Below are 19,428 nucleotides of genomic sequence, written 5' to 3' on the forward strand. Positions count from 1 at the left end.
ACAAGGCAGGCCTAATAGGGGGAACTGCCTCTTGACTGCAGAGGAAATTGAGTGACTCTGGGGATTTATAGCACCTGGATGTGTTCATTAAAAAGGGAGATAGCTTCCTATTTTTTTTCTTTCTTTTTTTTTTTTTTTTGAGGAGGCCCCCAGGAATTCCTTTCCTAACTTCTGTGATATTTCCCATACTGGGGCAGTAAATAATGCTTTATCCTGACCCCTGAGCTCCTCAGTTGCCGTGGGGATGGTAATCATATTTGCCTCTTTCTGTTTTACTACCTCCTTATTAAGGAAAAGCTCTGAAGGGACGGGAGGTTGTGGATCTTTCTTTTCATCCATGTTTCCCTGACTTTGACTCTCTCTTACTTCCCTTCCTTCCTCTCTCTCTGCCCCTTTCCTGTTTCTTCCTTAGTTTACCCTCGGTGGATTTGAGCATCTGCAGACTCTCAAAGTACAGAAACGGGCAGAATTGGGCCTGCCTCCACTGGCTGAAGACAGTATCCAGGTGGTGAAGAGCATGCGTGCTGCCTCCCCGCCCTCTTACACTCTTGACCTGGGAGAGTCTCAGCTGGCACCCCCACCATCCAAGCTGCGAGGCCGCCGTGGCTCTCGAAGGGTATGGACTGAAGCAGACAATGGTATTGTGGCACTCACTGGCCAAAAGTCAAGATTCTAAGCTACTCTGGATGTAGTAGGAAAAAGCAGTAAATGACCTGGCTCATCCTGCCTGGGTTGGCCCTGTGACCAACCTGAAATCTTAAGAGTCTCCAGTTTGACTTTATCCCCCAGCCCTGACAGCCCTCTGGGCTGTTGTGATGTGACACTGTGATATCACATCATATAGCCATGTCTTGCTACAGAATCATTGGCCTGAACTTCAGTGCCTGGAGTTCCTTACATTCTGAACAACAATTAAGGGTATAATCCTGAGAATAGGGACCCAGGGTGCTGGAACAGGTCTCCAACCTAATCCATTTTTCTGGGGTAAGGCATTTTACTATTTTGAAGCAGCAGGAAGGTTTACTGTCAGCCAGCCATACTCTTAACTGGCCCCGGAACCAAAGGCTTACATTTAAGAGATGACTGGGTAGGGGTCTATGTATATAACCGTGTGACACTTAACGACAGGGATACAATCTGAAATATGTGTCATTATGCAATTTTGTCACTGAGCAAACATCATAGAGTGTACTTACACAAACCCAGATGGCATAGCCTACTGCACACCTAGGCATATACCCTATTGTTCCTAGACTACAAACCTGTACAGCAGGTTACCATACCGAATACCATATGCAATTGTAACCCAATGGTGTTTGTGTATCTCAGCCTAGAAAAGGCACAGTAAAAATACAGTATTATAATCTTATGGGTCCACAATTACGTATGCAGTCCATTGTTGACTGAAGCATCATTGTGCAGCACATGACTGTAGTCTGCTGTCCTAAAAAGGTCAGAATGACAGGTTATACTGAGACCTGACTATGTTCTTACAAACTCCCCTGCCTGACCTACTTGAGTTCATCAACAGGCTAGACAGTAGTGCTCAGTAATCAAATCTCCATTATCTGCAATAAAATTTTTTAACCTTTATTTTTGTTTTATAAAGTAATGCTTACTCATTGTAGAAAATTTGGAACAAATATAAAAATGTGATGACGGGAGAAAAGAAAAATCACCCACAATCTTAACAACCAGAGACAGTCACTGTTAACTTTTTGGCCTATTTCTGTCCAATCTTTTTTTCTCTGTCACAAGATTTAAAATTCCAAACTTGCTTCCCTCTGCCTAGCAGCAAGCTTCTGTCCTCCTCTTCCTCAGTCAGCCAGCTGGTGTATGCTCACAGAAGGCAAACTAATTGAATGTTCACCTAAGCAGAGCATAATTAGGAAGGAAAGTGCTGGCAAAAAAAGGCATCACTGCTTTCTGAAAGCTAAGTAACTGTGACTTTGGGATTATCTATGCTCTGTTCCCTGGCTAATGGCAGGGTTGCCTGAGAACTTCTTGTTCTGTTATTGGTTCGGGTGGGGACAGTAGGGTTGAGATGGGGAATTGGATGTTTTCACAAGGGCTGTGTTCAGATTCCATGTTCCCTGAAATCTGGAGGTCTGTGGATATGGGGTGGCCTCAGACAAGGATGCCCAGAGTGAGCTCTCTGCACGCCTACCCTCTTTTCTTTCCCCTCCAGCAACTCCTCACTAAGCAGGACAGCCTGGACATCTACAATGAAAGGGATCTCTTCAAGACTGAGGAGCCAGCCACAGAGGAGGAAGAGGAGTCTGCTGGTGATGGAGAACGAACCTTGGATGGAGAGCTAGACCTGCTAGAGCAGGACCCTCTGGTGCCACCTCCACCCTCAGAGGCATCCCTCTCTGCTGAGCGGGTGACTTTTCCCAAGGGCCTGCCCTGGGCCCCAAAGGTCAGGTAGGTTTAATAGCATCAGGTACCCCTATGCTTTGGGGTTTCAGTCTCTAAAGGCCCAAGATGGAGTAGTCTATGTATTCAAGGCTCGTTAAGTTGGTCTGGCAGTCAGAACTCCTGGGTTTGAAATTCCTTCTGTTGATTGCTGCCTTTTTCCACCGCTCCAGTCCTCTGATTGGAGGGGTAGGAGCCTGGAAAGTTTCTCTCTCTCAAAGTTTGCTTTTCTTCCCTTCTCTGGGATTGGTCTTTCCACCATCTTCTCAGACAGAAGGACATTGAGCACTTCTTGGAGATGAGCAGGAACAAGTTCATCGGATTCACCCTGGGGCAGTAAGTGACTGGTTGGAACTGGCTATAGAGTGGTTCCTAGGGGGCCAGAGGAGCAGGTAGCTTGGAATGAGGGATGGTGCGTGGTAGTCATAATGTAACCTAGAGCCCCTAGGCCATGGACAACTCCCAGTGACTACTTTGGGTTCTTTCTATGGATTTTTTTTTTCCTTGAGTTTCTTCCACTTTTCCTCAAAGAACTTTTGTGTTTTTTGCCAACTGTAGGACTTTGAGCAACAAGTCCTTTCTCTTTTGGGCCTTAATTTTTTCCTGAGGTTATTGAGTTAGATGGTTTCTATGGGCCCTTCCTGCTCTAATGGGCTAAAATTCTGTGAAGAAGAGACATGGTTAGAACGGATCCAATCTTCCCCCATTTCCCCATCTTCATGAATCCTTCCCACTGACCTCTTGAAAATTGAGTCTTTATTAGTGGAGTTTCACAGTCAAGATGTCATTGGGCTATACCCCTTTTAAGTAGGAATCTACCACTCCCACACCAAGTGAGTACCCAAAAGACTATAAAAGTCTCCTGATTTCCAGGAACATTTCTGTGTGCTATTATTATTTTTGTGTCCTGAAGCACTGATGTGGGATCTACAAGCTTGCAGAGGAAGGTCTAGGGTACTGGGGGTAGATGTTGTTGAAAGTAGCATGGTCCGTGTGACTCTAGGGGGATATTGGGGTATCAGTAGTTCTCTGTACTTTGGAAGCTTATGATCTGGTATGTCTGGCCTTTTACAGGGACACAGATACATTGGTTGGATTACCCAGGCCCATCCATGAGAGTGTGAAGACCCTAAAGCAGGTGACCAGGGTGGGCTCTCAGTCTTCAGGGATAGGGAGCCATCAAAGCAGGTCAGATTACCAGGCTCCTGGATACTGGGTGGGGCTTTTTTTTTTTTTTTTTTTTTTGGAGACAGAGTCTTGCTCTGTCCCCCAGGCTGGAGTGCAGTGGCGCGATCTCAGCTCACTGCAAGCTCCGCCTCCCGGGTTCACGCCATTCTCCTGCCTCAGCCTCCCGAGTAGCTGGGACTACAGGCGCCTGCCACCTCGCCCGGCTAATTTTTTGTATATTTAGTAGAGACGGGGTTTCACTGTGTTAGCCAGGATGGTCTCGATCTCCTGACCTTGTGATCTGCCCGCCTCAGCCTCCCAAAGTGCTGGGATTACAGGCGTGAGCCACCGCGCCCAGCCCGGGTGGGGCTTTTATACCAGACTCTTCTGGACCTTCTGTATTCCCCCTGCAGTCCTTTGGCCGGTTAGGAAAACTTAGGTCTCTCTTTACTTACTCAGTTTCCCATATTCAGGTAGATTTTAAAATTCTCCTTTCTTCCTCTCATTTCTTTTTCCTCTTCCCATTCTTCTCTCTCTCTTCCCATTCCTTGCTTCTTTTCCTTTCACTTCTCTCTCTCCATAAGTCCACTGACTTCCAAAGGCCCAGGATTGAATAGGAGCCTGCTCTATATCCATTGTATGCATGGAGTCATCACTCCGTGCATACATGCACACGCATCAAAACTCTTAGGGCAGTGGTCCAGGGGCAGGGGCCTGTTTCTGGCTTCCCCTTCCACTTTGTTTGAAGATAAATGCTTACGTATTTGCTGCTCTTCCGCGAAGGTAGAAACAGAATAAACAGAAGCACTGTGCACAAAGCACTTTGACTGGTGCTGATAATGCGGAGGTGATTAAGACTCCTGCCTTGAAAGAGTTCATGTCTATGTGGGGTGACAAACGCATAAGCAGAACATTTCCTTGCTTTTGGGGAATTTAAGTAAGAGATTGGTACACATGTGAATGAGGCCCTCAGCCCTTGTTGATGTCTTCTTATCTTTGTCAGCACAAGTATATCTCCATCGCAGATGTGCAGATCAAGAATGAAGAGGAGCTGGAGAAGTGCCCTATGTCTTTGGTGAGCCAAGGAGGTCCTGCACAGGAGAAGAGTAGAAGAAAATCTGTCTTCAGTGTTGTCACAGAGCATGTGTGCATGCATTCATTTCAGCATATTAGGCTCTAACTGTGTTCCAGGCAAGACAAGGTCCCTACTTTCATGATATATTGAAGTTGAGGAAGAAAGATAAAAAACAAAAAGTTAAGTAAACCAAACTATCAAAGAATGGTAAATACAATGAAGAAAATTTAAACAGGATAACATGAAAGAAGCATTGGTAAACTACTAAGATTGGGCAGCCAGTAGGTAGACCTCTGAGAAGGTGACATTTAAGCCAAGATCTGAGGGACAGGGAGCCAGCCATAGGAACATCAGAGGAAAGAGCATTCCAAACAGAGAGAACAGCCTTAGCAAGGGGAAAGCAGGTTTAGAGTGTCAGAGGTAGTGAAAGAAGGCTGTTGTGGCTAGAACACAGGGCCGAGGGCCGGGATCCTACAGATAGAGTCAGAGAGGTGGCCTAAGGCCACTTTGCCAAGGGCCTGTAAGCAAAAGTAGAGAGCTTGAAGTAGACTCACAGTCAAAGGGAAGGAAGCCTTTGGAGATTTTAAGCAGGGGAGTGATATGATCTGATTTATGTTTCTAAAAACATTAGCTTCTGTGTAAAGATTGGACCAGAAAAGTGTAGACCCACTCCAGGGAGATTAGTTAGGAAACCCTTGAAATAGTCAAGGTGAGAGATGATGCCGACCTGGATTTGGAGATGTAGCTGACAAGACTTGCAGTGCATTTAGATGTGGTTAGAGAGGCAAAGAAAGGAATCAAGAATAAGTACCATTTGCCAGGATGTGGGGGGAATATCAAGAGTTCTGTTTTGGTCATACTAAGTTTTAGATGCCCATTAGATACCCATGTGGAGCTGCAGGCAATTGGAAATACAAGTCTAAAATTCTAGGGAGAGGGCTGACTTTGAGAAATAAATTTGGAAGTTGTTTGTAACACTTAATAGGCAGTGTTAAAGGCCATAGAACTGACTGAGATAACCCAGGGAGGGAGTAGAGACAGAAGAGAATGGAAGGCAGGACAAAGTCCTGGGGCACACCAGTATGTTGAGGTGGGCATGTGTCAGGAAAGGAGCCAGAAGAGTACGAAAGACAGTGAAGTGGCTGGAAATCCAGGAGATTATGATATCATAAAAGCTAAGAAAGTCTTTCAAGAAAAAAGGAGTGATCTGCTGGGTAAAATGCTACTAATAAGTGGCATTATGGTAAGAACCAAGGTGCCCATTGGATTTGGCAACATGAAGATAATGACCTTGATAAGAGCAACTCTAAGTGAAGTAGTGGGACTGAAAGCCTAATTGGTATGTATTGAAGGGAATGTCAAAAAAGGAGGTAGATGATATAAAAGTTTTGTGAAGAGGAGAGAAAGTGGATGGTAGCTGAAGGAGAATGTGAGGTCAAGGGGAGGATGTTTTATAGCTGAGAGATACTAGAACATTTTTTTTGTCCTAAAATAAATGATCCAAGAGGGGATAATTGCAGGACTGAGGCATTCAACAAAGCAAATGGGTGTGGGATCCTGAGCACAAGTAGGAGACTGGCCTTTGTTCGAGCACAGGTGGTTCATCCTTCATGTTAAGAAGGAAGGAATAAGACTCTTTGTAGATGTGGTGTTCAGAAGATGAGTGTGTGCCTGTCTGAGTGCTTCTGTTTTCTCCATGAAGCGTGAGGCAGGATCAGCAACTGTTTAGGCATGGTGGGCAAAGGAGTTGGTTTGAGGAGAGGGAAGATGGTTTGAAATCGGCCTTTTGGAGAGCAGGAAGGCAAACATGCCAGGATTGCCAGGCTCCGCTGAATGTCCATTTAGGACTTACATCCATTTAAGCAGCAGATGAGCTGTGTGGGACAGAAGGAGGCTGGTTATTCTTCCCTGGCTCAGGGTCTCATAGCAGTGAACCCTTGCCCTGTAATAGAGAGACCCTGTAGGAGGAAGGAAACTGCATTGGTCAAAGATGACAGTGGCCTGAGCAGCCTATTGGGTCCCTGAGGCCCCAGCCTCCTCACTCTGATAAAAGGCTTAGTTAATGTCATCAATAGGACAGAGATAGTTGTATATGAGGGGGCTGGTCAGAAAGGAGAAAGTGATGTAGGGGTGAATGAAGAGGGGAAGAAAATCATTTCCATCCACTTAAAAGCTTCTTTGCTGATATTCCTTCCTGTTTCACCAGGCCATATGTTACCCAACTTCCTTTTAAACCCTCACTATTGAGCCTCACTATTAACCCTCCCTGGGTTATCTCAGTCAGTTCTATGGCCTTTAACACTGCCTATAAGTGTTACAGAATGTTCTAGAGTTCTCAGCCTCAGATCAACACTATAGGAAGTGCTTCTGTAGCATCTGTTCCAGTTTCCCAGGTCCTGAGAGGTCATCCAGGCCAACCTGATGGTCCTATTGAAGAGAAAACTAGGACTCAGAGAAGGAATGTGACTTATCCAAGGTCATACAGTGAGTCATTAACACAGCTAGGGTAGAAACCTAGATCTGACTCCCAGCTTAGTGCTCTTTTCAGGTCACTCCTCACAACCAAGAAAATAAAGCCTTTGGTCACCTGGAAAGTGGTATTGGCAAACCATGTATTTCTTGCCATAGGGGGAAGAGGTGGTACCAGAGACGCCATGTGAAATCCTCTACCAGGGAATGCTGTACAGCCTCCCTCAGTATATGGTAAGGAGATGGTTAGGCCAGAGCTGCCCTTCTCTGCTACAAGGAACAGACAGCTAAAAACCATTTCAAGCGGACCTGTCCAACACTTGAACTTGTTTTCTGAGCCTTTGTGCCTTTGGCAAGGCATTCTCTGACACGTGAAAATTCTGAGCTTTCCTCAGTGCTCCTCTGATGGTGCTGTTCTCCCTAGTCCTTCTTTGGGAAGGGTGGGGAATAAGTTGGGGTCTCTACAGGATACACTGGGGACCCACCCTCCTCCGAGATAAGTACTGTAGTCCCTCTGAGATCTGCTGTGGTCTGTCATGTACTAGATAGCCTCAGGCTGGGAGTGGGGAAGATACCAATGGTTCGGGTTAGAGGAAAGAAAAGAGTGGGAGAAGTTGGGCTTATGCCTCCTACCTTATTTCTACACACTGTCCCTCTCACTCTGTTCCTTCCATCCTCCCCTTTGAAAAGAACAGTCTTTTTTTTTTTTAAGTGGAGTCTCACTCTGTCGCCCAGACTGGAGTGCAGTGGTGCGATCTCGGCCCACTGCAACCTCCACCTCCCAGGATCAAGTGATTCTCCTGCCTTAGCCTCCCGAATAGCTGGGATTACAGGCATGCGCCACCACACCAGCTAATTTTTGTATTTTTAGTAGAGACGGGGTTTTACCATGTTGGCCAGGCTGATCTTGAACTTTCGACCTCAAGTGATCTGCCTGTCTTGGCCTCCAAAAGTGCTGGGATTACAGGCATCAGCCACCATGCCAGGCCCTGGAAAGAACAGTCTTGAAGCAGAACAGCCAATGCGCTCCCTCTGGCTTTCTCCTTAGCCTCACAGGCAGGCCTCTCAGGACTGGGCACCTGTTTGCTCTTCTGGACGCTGGGGAGATATGGTCATTGAGGGAAGAACTTGGAGAATGGCTTTAAAACACTTTTTATAGGGCAGTTAGGGTGCAGAAGAATCACTCCCTTGCTGAGTGGATTTGACAGTGGTGAATTTCTTTATTTCTACTTCCCAGATCGCTCTGCTTAAGATTCTGCTGGCTGCAGCTCCCACCTCCAAGGCTAAGACAGACTCTATCAATATCCTGGCAGATGTCCTACCTGAGGAGATGCCGTGAGTGCTTCAACGGGGGCAGCTGCTGGATACTAGCTGTCTTGTCTGCAGGCTCTCTCTAGTCCCCACTCACCTTGTTAACACTTACAGAGATTGTCTCCAAAGAGATCTCCTCCTCTCTGCCCACCAGTACTCCCTTCCCCCTTCAGGGCTTTCTGCTTTGCTCTTTTTAGCTCAAAACTCAGGATCTGGAGGGTGACACCAGTGTCAGCGACTGGCTGCCCAGGTATTTGGGTGAACATTGCCAAGGGATGAGCTTGCCAAAAGAGAGATAGAAACAAAGAACTCAATGGAGCATTTCTTCAGACAGGCTCATAAGTGGGAACTCTGGAGGTTTCCCTGGCACAGAAGTTCAAGTTTCCCAAGTTCTGGCTCTCTTGTGTATATTATATCACACCCAAATACCTGGATCCCTGCAGGGCTCCCTTTAAGGCCACTTTCTGCGCTAATACCTTCTCTCGCCATTGTAGCATCACTGTTCTCCAGAGCATGAAGCTGGGCATCGATGTGAACAGGCACAAGGAGATTATTGTAAAGAGTATCTCTACCCTGCTTCTGCTACTCCTCAAACACTTCAAACTCAACCATATTTACCAGGTGAGCAGCTAGGAGCACTTCTCCACAGGTCTTGGGTGTTTCCCAGGCCCGATCTCTCAAAGGAAGGGTGCGAGGGCCCTTTTAGTTCTGATGAGCATCTTCCAGCCTTTTCTTTGTTCTCCCTCAGGGAATCCAGACACCCACTGCATGAGTTTGGGATAGGGTTATGGAGTGGGAACTGTCCTAGAAAGGTGCAGATGTCTGTGTCCCTTGTAAGTTATCCCAGGGTTGTGGGTAGGAATCTCTAGCTTCTCAGGAATATGCCCAGCCAGTTTTTAAAACAATGCAAGAGAGAATGTAAGCATTTCACAAAAATGGGGGGGAAGGTATATTGACCATAGTTTTCTATATGTGAAGCACTTTTCCAACATTTGAGATATAATTCTGAGAATAAGGCACAGTTCTGGCTCTTCAAGGCCTTGAAATCTTATAAAGGATACAGATACATAAGTAGCCAATTATAGAGAGATAAGTGTGCTGATACCGATAAGCACTGGTTGCTATGGAAACACCTAATCCACCTTGAGATGGAGAAGAAATGACTTCTAACCTCAGTCCTAAAAAAACAGATGTTAGCCAGGATATGGGAATTGTTAGGGAAGGAGGACAGGAGGCATTTCAAGCAAAAAAGCTGATATGCAAAACTCCAGAGGGGGAAGAGACAGAGCATAGTACCTTTAAAAACCGTTATTAAATGTTGCTGGAGTTCTGCCTGGGGTGGGGAAAGATGGGCGTGGTCTGGTGACACATGAAGCTGGAGGAATCGGCAGGGAGCATATCATAATCTATATGCTAGCACACAATTACTGAGCACCTATCCTGTGCCTAGCACCCTGTTAAGCTTGTCTAGGTCCTCATTTAATTCTCTACACCCTATGAAGTAGTCTTATTTAATACCTCTTTTATAGATGACGAAATCAAAGCTAAGAAAAGTTAAGAAGCTGCTTTCCCATAAAACATTGTTTGCTATGCTAAGGAGATTGGACTTGGTTTCATGGGCATTGCCAAGATATAGGGACAAGATGGGGACAGCAAATGGATGCTGTCTGTGAGGAGACCATGGAGAAAAGAGGAATGCTTCTCATTCTTGCCCAGAGGCTCTACCCCATTTTCCTCCTATGAAGTCAGAATCAAGCTTGCTGGTAGAAAAGCAGGTCCTCAGAGTACAGAGAGGCTTCTGCAGGGTCTATGTCCATGGCCTTATCAACCAGAGTATTTCCACTTTCATGCATTCGAAGACATCATTGGGTGTGTTTGGTTGCCCTGAGTGCTCCCACTTTTGCCAGTGTTTGCTGAGCAGCAGCAGGGCTGGGAGGAGTAGGGGTAGGTAGGAGATAGTGTTTCTAGTGAAAAGAGAACAGAGAACTGTGGATGTATGTTTACTTCTGCTTTTCTTGGTGGGAAGCGTGTGGATTCACAGCCAGACAGGTGGATGGCTTGATGGGCCTTGCCAGTGTGTGTCAGTGAATCCTGACAGGGCCACAGGCACATCTCAAACTGAAAAAAGTTTTCCATCAGATGATACTGGATATGTGTTGGCTCTTTTGTCTGGGGCTTTGGAAAATACCCTGGATTTTACGAATAAAATAAATAACTTTCCAGGGAGAAAATATTGAACAGAAGAGGGAAGTGGTCTTGGCATAAGCTGACTCCACTGCTCTAACTACATACCCAGGGCCATAAGGCAGCTTAGCTTGCTGCTTGGCTACTTGTTGGCGATCAGAGAGCTGAGGATTTAAAACATCACAGTTCTCTGCTTTCTCAACCCCATTTCTATACTAGAATACTAGGTTCTGGATCTGGAGATAAACTGTGTTTGACGCTCCTTAGTGTGTCATGGGTAACATAACCCCCATGACACTGCTCTTATGGCAACTTGCCCCACTAGGTTGTCCTGTATACAAACCACATCTGGATTTGGGAGAGCAGAATGGAGTCTCCACATTCTGGTATTTAGCCTATCAAAGACACCTTAGACTTCTCAATGCAGTATCTGTTGGCTGAAGGGCTCTTGTTCATTCATTCATTAAAATATTTACTAATATTCTTTTCCCCCTCACCCCATACTCCAAGCAGCCAGTATACTTACTGATATTCTAGATACTAAGGATAATATGGTATATCAGACATACTGGAGTTGGAGCCCAGTGGTCCATTTGGTTATTATGTGCTGTCACCATCCTGACTGAGTGATGCCAGGAGTAAGCTGCAGCTGTCCCTGCTATATCAATCACAGTTGAAACATTATGAGCCAGAGGTTTGGCATGGAAAACAACTCCCTCAGGGAGCCTTCCCTTCCTTTTGGGCTTAGGAACAAATCTCACAGCAATTCTTTCTATGTTTTGGAGTGAGATTTTATTTTCTGGTTTCTTTTTTTTGTGCTTGTGACATATACTGCAGATTATCCCCCTCCATGTAGGATGGGCTGGGTGAAGATGATTCTTCCCATTTCCCAGACAGGAAGACTGATAACACAAGTGGATAGTAGATAGTAGATATTCTCAGGAATGGGTATTAGATTTGTACTTCCTCTCTTTTTCTCAAACATATTTTCCATTCTCCTCCAAATAAGCAGCCCTTTCTGCTTTGATTTTTAATTCAGTTTGAATATGTATCGCAACATTTGGTATTTGCCAACTGCATCCCCTTGATCCTGAAGTTCTTCAATCAAAATATCTTGTCATACATCACTGCCAAAAACAGGTATGAACTCTGGACAGGTTTATTTCAAGGGGCTATTTTGGGGTGGTTGAGAAAATTACATCATCTCCGAGCCTTTCAGTTTTCCTGGTGTCCCTAGTCCCTCCTGTCTTAGAGCTGTCACTGTTAAATTTAATTTTCTTGAAGTGTTAGCTGATGGAGTGTATGGTTTGCCTTCTTTAGGGAGGTATTTGTATTTTAATAGTTTTAAACACTGAAAAATGTCATGACTTAAATGAAGTGGCAGTGATGAATTTTTAGCTCTGTCAGGTGGATCCAGGGGTTGTTTTTTGTGAAACAACTTGCTTATCTGGCCAGGCCTTATTTTAGTATAAATCATAAGTTGGAGCAATTGGAACAGTTATGCTGTTTTGTAAACTGTAATGCATTATACAAAATTTATAACTGAAGGTACGTAATAGAATTTACTGGGGTACGTCAATTTGTAGTTTAAAAAAATAAGGTATTTCGCATTCATTATTTAATCTCCTCAGCAATGCTAAGAGTTGTTATACATTTTATTCTCATTTTGCCAATTAGGAAACAAATTCAGAGATATTAACAAAATTAACAAGCTGGTGAGACCCCTGAAGTAAGCATCAGAGACAGGATCAGAACACAGGCTTCCCTGTGAATACAAATTGCTTTCCATTCGTCCAGCCAAGCAGGGACTTGGGGATTACAGAATAGATCCTTGTTCCTTAATATTCTACTTTCACAAGAACTGGAAATATGTTAATCAGTAGAGTTTACCAGAGGCAAAATTCCTAAAGTAGAAGTAAGAGGGCTAATCTCATAGTTGGGGTGACTAGAGATATTGCCACACTAGTCTGTCAGTACTGCCTGAAATTCCACCATGGAGAAGGAGCCTACTTATATGTAGCTTAAAACACACACACACACCCCCTATGGAACCTGAAGTCATGAGACCTGGATTCGTGACCTGGATCTGCCACTTGCTAGTTATGTAATCTCAAGCAAGACACTGTTTCTCTGAACCACAGTATTTTCATCTTTAAGAATACCTTTTCTGACTGTATCATAGAAATGTTGTAAGCATTGGTTAATATTAGCATATGCAAGATTGCTTTAAACACTGTCCCTTGAGGGTAAGCATTGGAGGATGGGTTTTTCCTAATGATATGGAGACCTGTGCACTAACCCCTTTAAAATGGGCACTTCAGATGTGCTACTTGAGTTACCAGGGAAAATGAAGTACAGGTCAGGCTGTATCAGGGTCAGAGCTGCAAGCAGGCACCTCTGTGTATCAGTCAACGCTCTGGGTTAAAAGTAACCAAAGCGGCCGGGCGCGGTGGCTCACGCCTGTAATCCCAGCACTTTGGGAGGCCGAGGCGGGCGGATCACAAGGTCAGGAGATCGAGACCACAGTGAAACCCCGTCTCTACTAAAAATACAAAAAATTAGCCGGGCGCGGTGGTGGGCGCCTGTAGTCCCAGCTACTTGGGAGGCTGAGGCAGGAGAATGGCGTGAACCCGGGAGGCGGAGCTTGCAGTGAGCCGAGATTGCGCCACTGCACTCCAGCCTGGGCGACAGCGCGAGACTCCGTCTCAAAAAAAAAAAAAAAAAAAAAAGTAACCAAAGCTAGCTGGACTAGACTCATGCAGAATAGTGACTTTGTAAGAATGAAATGACGTGTGTCATCTTGAGGAACCTAGGACAGCAATGCAGCTCTGGACCTCAGGGTTGGTCTGTAGTGTGGGGAGCCCAGAAAGCCTTCCAGTTCTATCTGTAAGACACCAGGCCTCTGTATTTCCACTCCAGTTTCCTCTCTCACTGACAAATGTATCAGACTGCGTTGTTTGCTTCTCAGGCCGCATAGTGAAATATGTCTATATGAGCTGAACATGCCCCACCTCAGAGACTGAATTGACTCTCCAATCCCTATTCCAGATTCCCTAGGTTCACCCCTAAATCAACTGTGGCTAGGGGAGTGGTATACAGAAACTTAATGTTCCTTCTGCACCCATGGACCTAGAATGGGGGGGACAGACAATTCAATAGATATCCATTTGGTTCAATTTGAAGTTGGAAGAGTGGTAGCAACAGACTACACCTTTTGCTAAGGTTGGCCTGAACAAGATGATCCTCTTATGCATGAACTGTAAGTTTTACTTTTGAATGATCTCTGAGAACTTGGAGATCACAACTCATTATTGCAGAATTTTCTCATGGATCTTACAATCTAGATGTTCTAGATACTTGTAAATTAATTTTATGCCCCCTTAGGCTAGATTTCAGTTCACTAAGAGAAAGGAACAAATCCATCTTTGATTTCCCACCCCCATTTCCTGGTCGCCAGCACCTACTTTGCCATAGGGCTTCGTCAGTAGGAGGTGGGTGGATAGGTGAATGAGCCAACCAAGAATGTTCATCCTAATGGAGCAGTACAGAACTGGCAACCCTGGGAAAATCTGATAGAGTAAATCAAGATGATGAACAACATTACAGGTAGTTTGACACAGTCCTGTCCCAAGCTGACTCTTCTTCTCTCCTACCCTGGTCCCCCAGGTTATCTTTGTCTGAGTTTCTTGGACAAAGGTAAACATTTCTGGCCAAATAAATTGTTGCCTTTTGCTTGTATAGAAATTTTGACTTTTGAAATGTAGAGACAGGTTCATTATAGCAGTGTGAACTCGTCTTTATAGCCACTGCTTTACCAACATCCTTTATTCATTTCCAACTGCACTAGTTCAGATAGATTGGTGTTCAAAACCTCATGGAATGTCAGAACCAGAAGGAGCATTAGAGATTAGCTAGTCCAGATTCTGTGTTGTGTCAATGAAGAAGGGAGAAGAGGAAAGAGAGAGCTGTCATTTATTTTGTAACTATGTCCTTGTCATAATGCAATGCCTTATTTCTCCTCCTAACTCATGCCTGCTTCCCTGGGCTCACCACAGAGCTGTAACTTGCAGTCCCCCACTGTCAGCTATTATCATTCTTGAGTTCCTAGATTAGCCTTTCTATAGGAAGCTGCCCCTGTCTCAAGCTTCCTTTAGGAGTGGCTTCTGTAATCATTCCCCAGAGCTCCCAGCTTTCAGAAAGAGCTGGTGAGAGACACGGGAGGATCATTTCATCCTCACATCCTCAGATTGTTATCCAGTGGAATGGGTTTGGACCATGTCTGTGGGAGCAGTTATATTCACACATACAGTTAAATGCAGAAACACAAATGCACTTAAGTTTACGTATTCCTTTAAAGAAGCAAGGAGTGCTAAGAAAAGAGGCTCTCTTTCTGCTCTCTTTTGCATCTACCAGATGGGGGCCAGCCTCAAAGAACTCATTGGTTCCTCTCATGATAGGAAAGGAGACTGGAGCTAGAGTTGCCTGGCACCAGAGCCCTCAGTTTCAGCTGAGGTCACTAAGCAATTTGGGAACTGGATAGGGGCTGCTGGAGAGAAATAACTCCTGCCCTTTTCAGATACAGCCAATTCCTGCTGTTGCCATTTACCTAAAGCCTGTCCTTATCTCTGCATCTTACAGCATCTCAGTCCTGGATTACCCTTGCTGCACCATCCAGGATTTGCCGGAGCTTACTACTGAAAGTCTGGTAAGCAGATGGGGATTTGGTAGCCTTTGAAATTGCTAGGTGGTACAGGTTGGCATTTGCTCTTTCATTTCTTCTCCAACCCCTTAATGCCCTGGTTTGAGAGTCTTAGATCAATGAAGGTATATTGGCAAGAGCACAGATGCAGCAGGGGTTTAGAGTTGCTGACCCAGTTGAGAAAGATCTGGAAAAGCTTAGCCTAGCATTTTTCAGAGAAGAGGAAACAGCCAGTGAAGAACACCAAGGAGGAGAGGGAATTTAGAAACATAATGGGACTGAAATTGAGTGTGAATATCTATGCTAAATGCAGGAGAATCTCTTCTGGTCTAGCTCAAATAATTATCTGTCTTCTTTCTGCTGTGCTACAGGGAGTTCACTTCTTATTTTCATATAGGTTATAAACCTAGCAATGTGTACCTGAGAAAATACTTGTCTAAGTCTCTCGGAGGCAAAAGTCTGTATAGCCACAAAAGGATTGCCCAGAAAGTTTCTCATCTTGAAAACAGCTCTAGGCAAATCAGAAAAGTCACTCACAGTTATTCTCAATTCCATGAAACTGACTGAACAACAGCCATACTGAAGATGAGGTACCTACCTCATCATGTATTGCCACAGCTCCTTAGATATGCCACAATCCATACCTCCAGCCTGTTGCATTGTAATTATGCATTTGTGTCTGTTTCTCAATTTGACTGTAGAATCCTTGAAGGAAGAGATAGTATCATCATTTTTATATCCTTAGAGTCTAGCACCTTGTCTGGTACATTGAAGAGCTCGATAAATGTTAAATGATTGAATCATTTAACCGATGTAGTAACCGATGGTTACTACAACCCTTTGTCCTCCAATTGTAATTCTTGCAAAATGTTGAGTCAGAAAAGTATATTATGCAAAAATAGAAGGACAACCTCTGTGGTACAAGTTTTATAGAACCATAGGATTCTTGGCTGGAGGGGACTTAAGAGGGGGCTTAAGAGCCATTTGATCCAACCCCCTTATTTCGAAGATGAGAAACCTGAAGGCCCAGTGACTTGTCATGGTTTACTCCTCGTAGGTGACAGAGCCTGAATTAGACATGAGTCAAAAGACCCATGTCCTGAGACACCAACCTGGCACCGTTTTTTACCACTGGGATAGAGAGATTACCTGGTCTTATTTAGACATGGCCTCAGCAGCCAAAGGAGTTGGAAGCTTTTTATTCCTACAGAGAAGTAATAAATCTTCTAACCTTCTTTATGTTATTTATGATGCTAGTCAGTCTTTTATCAAATTTTTTATTAAAAAAATTTTTTTACCCACACTACACAGATGTAGCTATTCAATCATTAAAACTACTCTATGAGGTTGTATTACTATTTTATAGATGGAGAAGTTAAATAGCTACCAGTTGAAAGTGGAAGTCAGGGTAGAAAGACATGCATCCCCTGCCATTCAGAGTTGGAATGAAGAATACGTTTTCCACAGAAACAGTGGTACACAGTAGCATTAAAATTCTGCTATTAGTAGGACGTTTCAGAAGATAAAGTCAACTTTTATGGCCTGAATTTATTTCTTCCTATAATGTGTTCTTTATTTTCAATTCCAACCCCATTTGTTCATATATAGGAATTGATAGGAACCACGATTTCACATCTCTCCCAATTGACCTTTGGGATATGTGCATAAAATTATTGAAATGAAGTGAACATAATAATTTATTATGTTTTCTAAGAAGACTTTAGTATTATCCCAGAGTGAAAGCGTATATTTATTCTTCCTAAAAAATAGTCATGCTAAGTATTTTATTCCTTTCTGTGAAGCAATAGTGGCACCTGGTGGTTCCATTTAGTAACCACAGACTTTTTGTTTTGCTTGAATTTTGAATGAACCCAGTCATGGGCTGCAGTAACAGGTGAGTCTATTCCACATAGGTCCTCAGTATGGTTTATCTAAACTTGTGACTTCTATGCTCAGAAAAAGACTAGTGTTCAGATGAGTAAGATATATCTCTTTTTTTCAGGCTTAACAAATGGCAAGCACAGAAAATGTACTGGCTATTTGAATATATAGGATTTTCTTTTCTTTTCTTTGAGACAGAGTCTTGTTCTGTCACCCAGGCTGGAATGCAGTGGTGCGATCTCAGCTCACTGCAACCTCCACCTCCTGAGTCCAAGTGATTTTGCTGCCTCAGCCTCCCGAGTAGCAGGGACTATAGGCACGTGCCACCATGCCCAGCTAATTTTTGTATTTTTAGTACAGATGGGATTTCATCATGTTGGCCAGGCTGATCTCGAACTCCTGGCCTCAGGTGATCCACCTGCCTCAGCCTCCCAAAGTGCTGGGATTTCAAGCGTGAGCCACCACGAATGGCTATAGGATTTTCTTTAAGTTTTTTTTCTGATATTAAAATAAATATATGTATTGCAGAAAATTGGAGAAACAGAAAAGTATGAGGAAGAAAAATACTCTTATGTCACCTACATATAGCCACTGTTAATATTTTGCTGCAATTATATATATATATATATTCACTCATATATAAACACATTAACAAAACTAAGACTTTATTTATTTATTTATTTATTTATTTATTTATTTTATTTATTTTTTTTTTTTTTTGAGACGGAGTCTCGCTCTGTCACCCAGGCTGGAGTGCAGTGGCCGGATCTCAGCTCACTGCAAGCTCCGCCTCCCGGGTTCATGCCATTCTCCTGCCTCAGCCTCCCGAGTAGCTGGGACTACAGGCGTCCGCCACATTGCCCGGCTAGTTTTTTGTTATTTTTTAGTAGAGACGGGGTTTCACCATGTTAGCCAGGATGGTCTCAATCTCCTGACCTCGTGATCCACCCGTCTCGGCCTCCCAAAGTGCTGGGATTACAGGCTTGAGCCACCGCGCCCGGCCAAAACTAAGACTTTATACATAGATGTTTCATTTGGCAGCAAAATTTAAATGTTCACAATATCATTTTATTAAACATTCTAGAGGACAATTTTTTTCTTCCTTTTTTGAAGGCAAGGTCTTGCTTTGTCACTCAAACTGGAGTGCAGTGCACTCGGCCTGAAGCACAGCCCACTGCAGCCTCAAGCTCCTGGACTGAAGTGATCCTCCCACCTCAGCCTCCCAAGTAGCTGGGTGTAGCTGGGACCACAGGCATGCCACCATGCCAGGCTAATTTATGTAATTTTTGTAGAGACGGGGTCTTTGTTTTGCCCAAGCTGATCTTGAACTCCTGGGCTCAAGCAATCTGCCCTCCTTGGCCTCCCAAATTGCTGGGATTACAGGTGTCAGCCACCACGCCCAGCTGAGGACATAGTTTTGATTTTTTTTTTATTATTTATTATTTATTTTTATTTATTCATTTTTGAGATGGAGTCTCACTCTGTCGGCCAGGCTAGAGTGCAGTGGCGCCATCTTGGCTCACTGCAACCTCTGCCTCCCGGGTTCATGCGATTCTTCTGCCTCAGCCTTCCGAGTAGCTGGGATTACAGGCACATGCCACTACACCTGGCTAATTTTTTGTATTTTTAGTAATTTTTTGTTGTACTGTGTTAGCCAGGATGGTCTCAATCTCCTGATCTCATGATCCGCCCTCCTCAGCCTCCCAGAGTGCTGGGATTACAGGCATGAGCCACTACACCTGGCCCAGGGCATAATTTTTAATAGTTACACATAATATTCCACTATTTAGTTTCAAAAAAGATTCTTCTCTGTCATTGACATTTATTTATGTTTTCCTTGTGTAACTCCCAAACAAACATCCTTACATGCGAATCTTTTTTTTTTTTTTTTTTTTGAGACAGGGTCTCGAAGTTGCTCAGGCTGGAGTGCAGTAATGTGATCATAGCTCACTGCAGTCTTGACCTCCCAGGGTCAAATGATCCTTCCACCTCAGCCACCCAAGTAGCTAGGACTACAGGCACACGCCACCATGCTTGGCTAATTTTTATTTTATTTTTTATTTTTTTATTTTTATTTATTTATTTTTTGAGACGGAGTCTCGCTCTGTCACCCAGGCTGGAGTACAGTGGCCAGATCTCAGCTCACTGCAAGCTCTGTCTCCCAGGTTTATGCCATTCTCCTGCCTCAGCCTCCCGAGTAGCTGGGACTACAGGCGCCCACCACCTC

At 44.2% G+C, this 19,428-nt stretch overlaps 1 protein-coding gene across 1 annotated transcript in view; it reads left to right on the forward strand.

Moving 5' to 3' along the window:
* Positions 1-19,428, forward strand: part of STRIP2 (striatin interacting protein 2) — a 54,376-nt gene that overhangs the window by 21,765 nt on the left and 13,183 nt on the right. Inside the window, exons 9-18 of the mRNA XM_025379538.1 lie at positions 413-616; positions 2,189-2,424; positions 2,686-2,751; positions 3,490-3,553; positions 4,586-4,657; positions 7,286-7,360; positions 8,364-8,461; positions 8,932-9,058; positions 11,661-11,761; positions 15,260-15,326. Coding sequence (XP_025235323.1) covers positions 413-616; positions 2,189-2,424; positions 2,686-2,751; positions 3,490-3,553; positions 4,586-4,657; positions 7,286-7,360; positions 8,364-8,461; positions 8,932-9,058; positions 11,661-11,761; positions 15,260-15,326 — 1,110 coding nt within the window. The remainder of the gene's footprint in view (positions 1-412; positions 617-2,188; positions 2,425-2,685; positions 2,752-3,489; positions 3,554-4,585; positions 4,658-7,285; positions 7,361-8,363; positions 8,462-8,931; positions 9,059-11,660; positions 11,762-15,259; positions 15,327-19,428) is intronic.

The sequence above is a fragment of the Theropithecus gelada genome, chromosome 3, assembly GCF_003255815.1.
Source record: "Theropithecus gelada isolate Dixy chromosome 3, Tgel_1.0, whole genome shotgun sequence".
Lineage (NCBI taxonomy): Eukaryota > Metazoa > Chordata > Mammalia > Primates > Cercopithecidae > Theropithecus > Theropithecus gelada.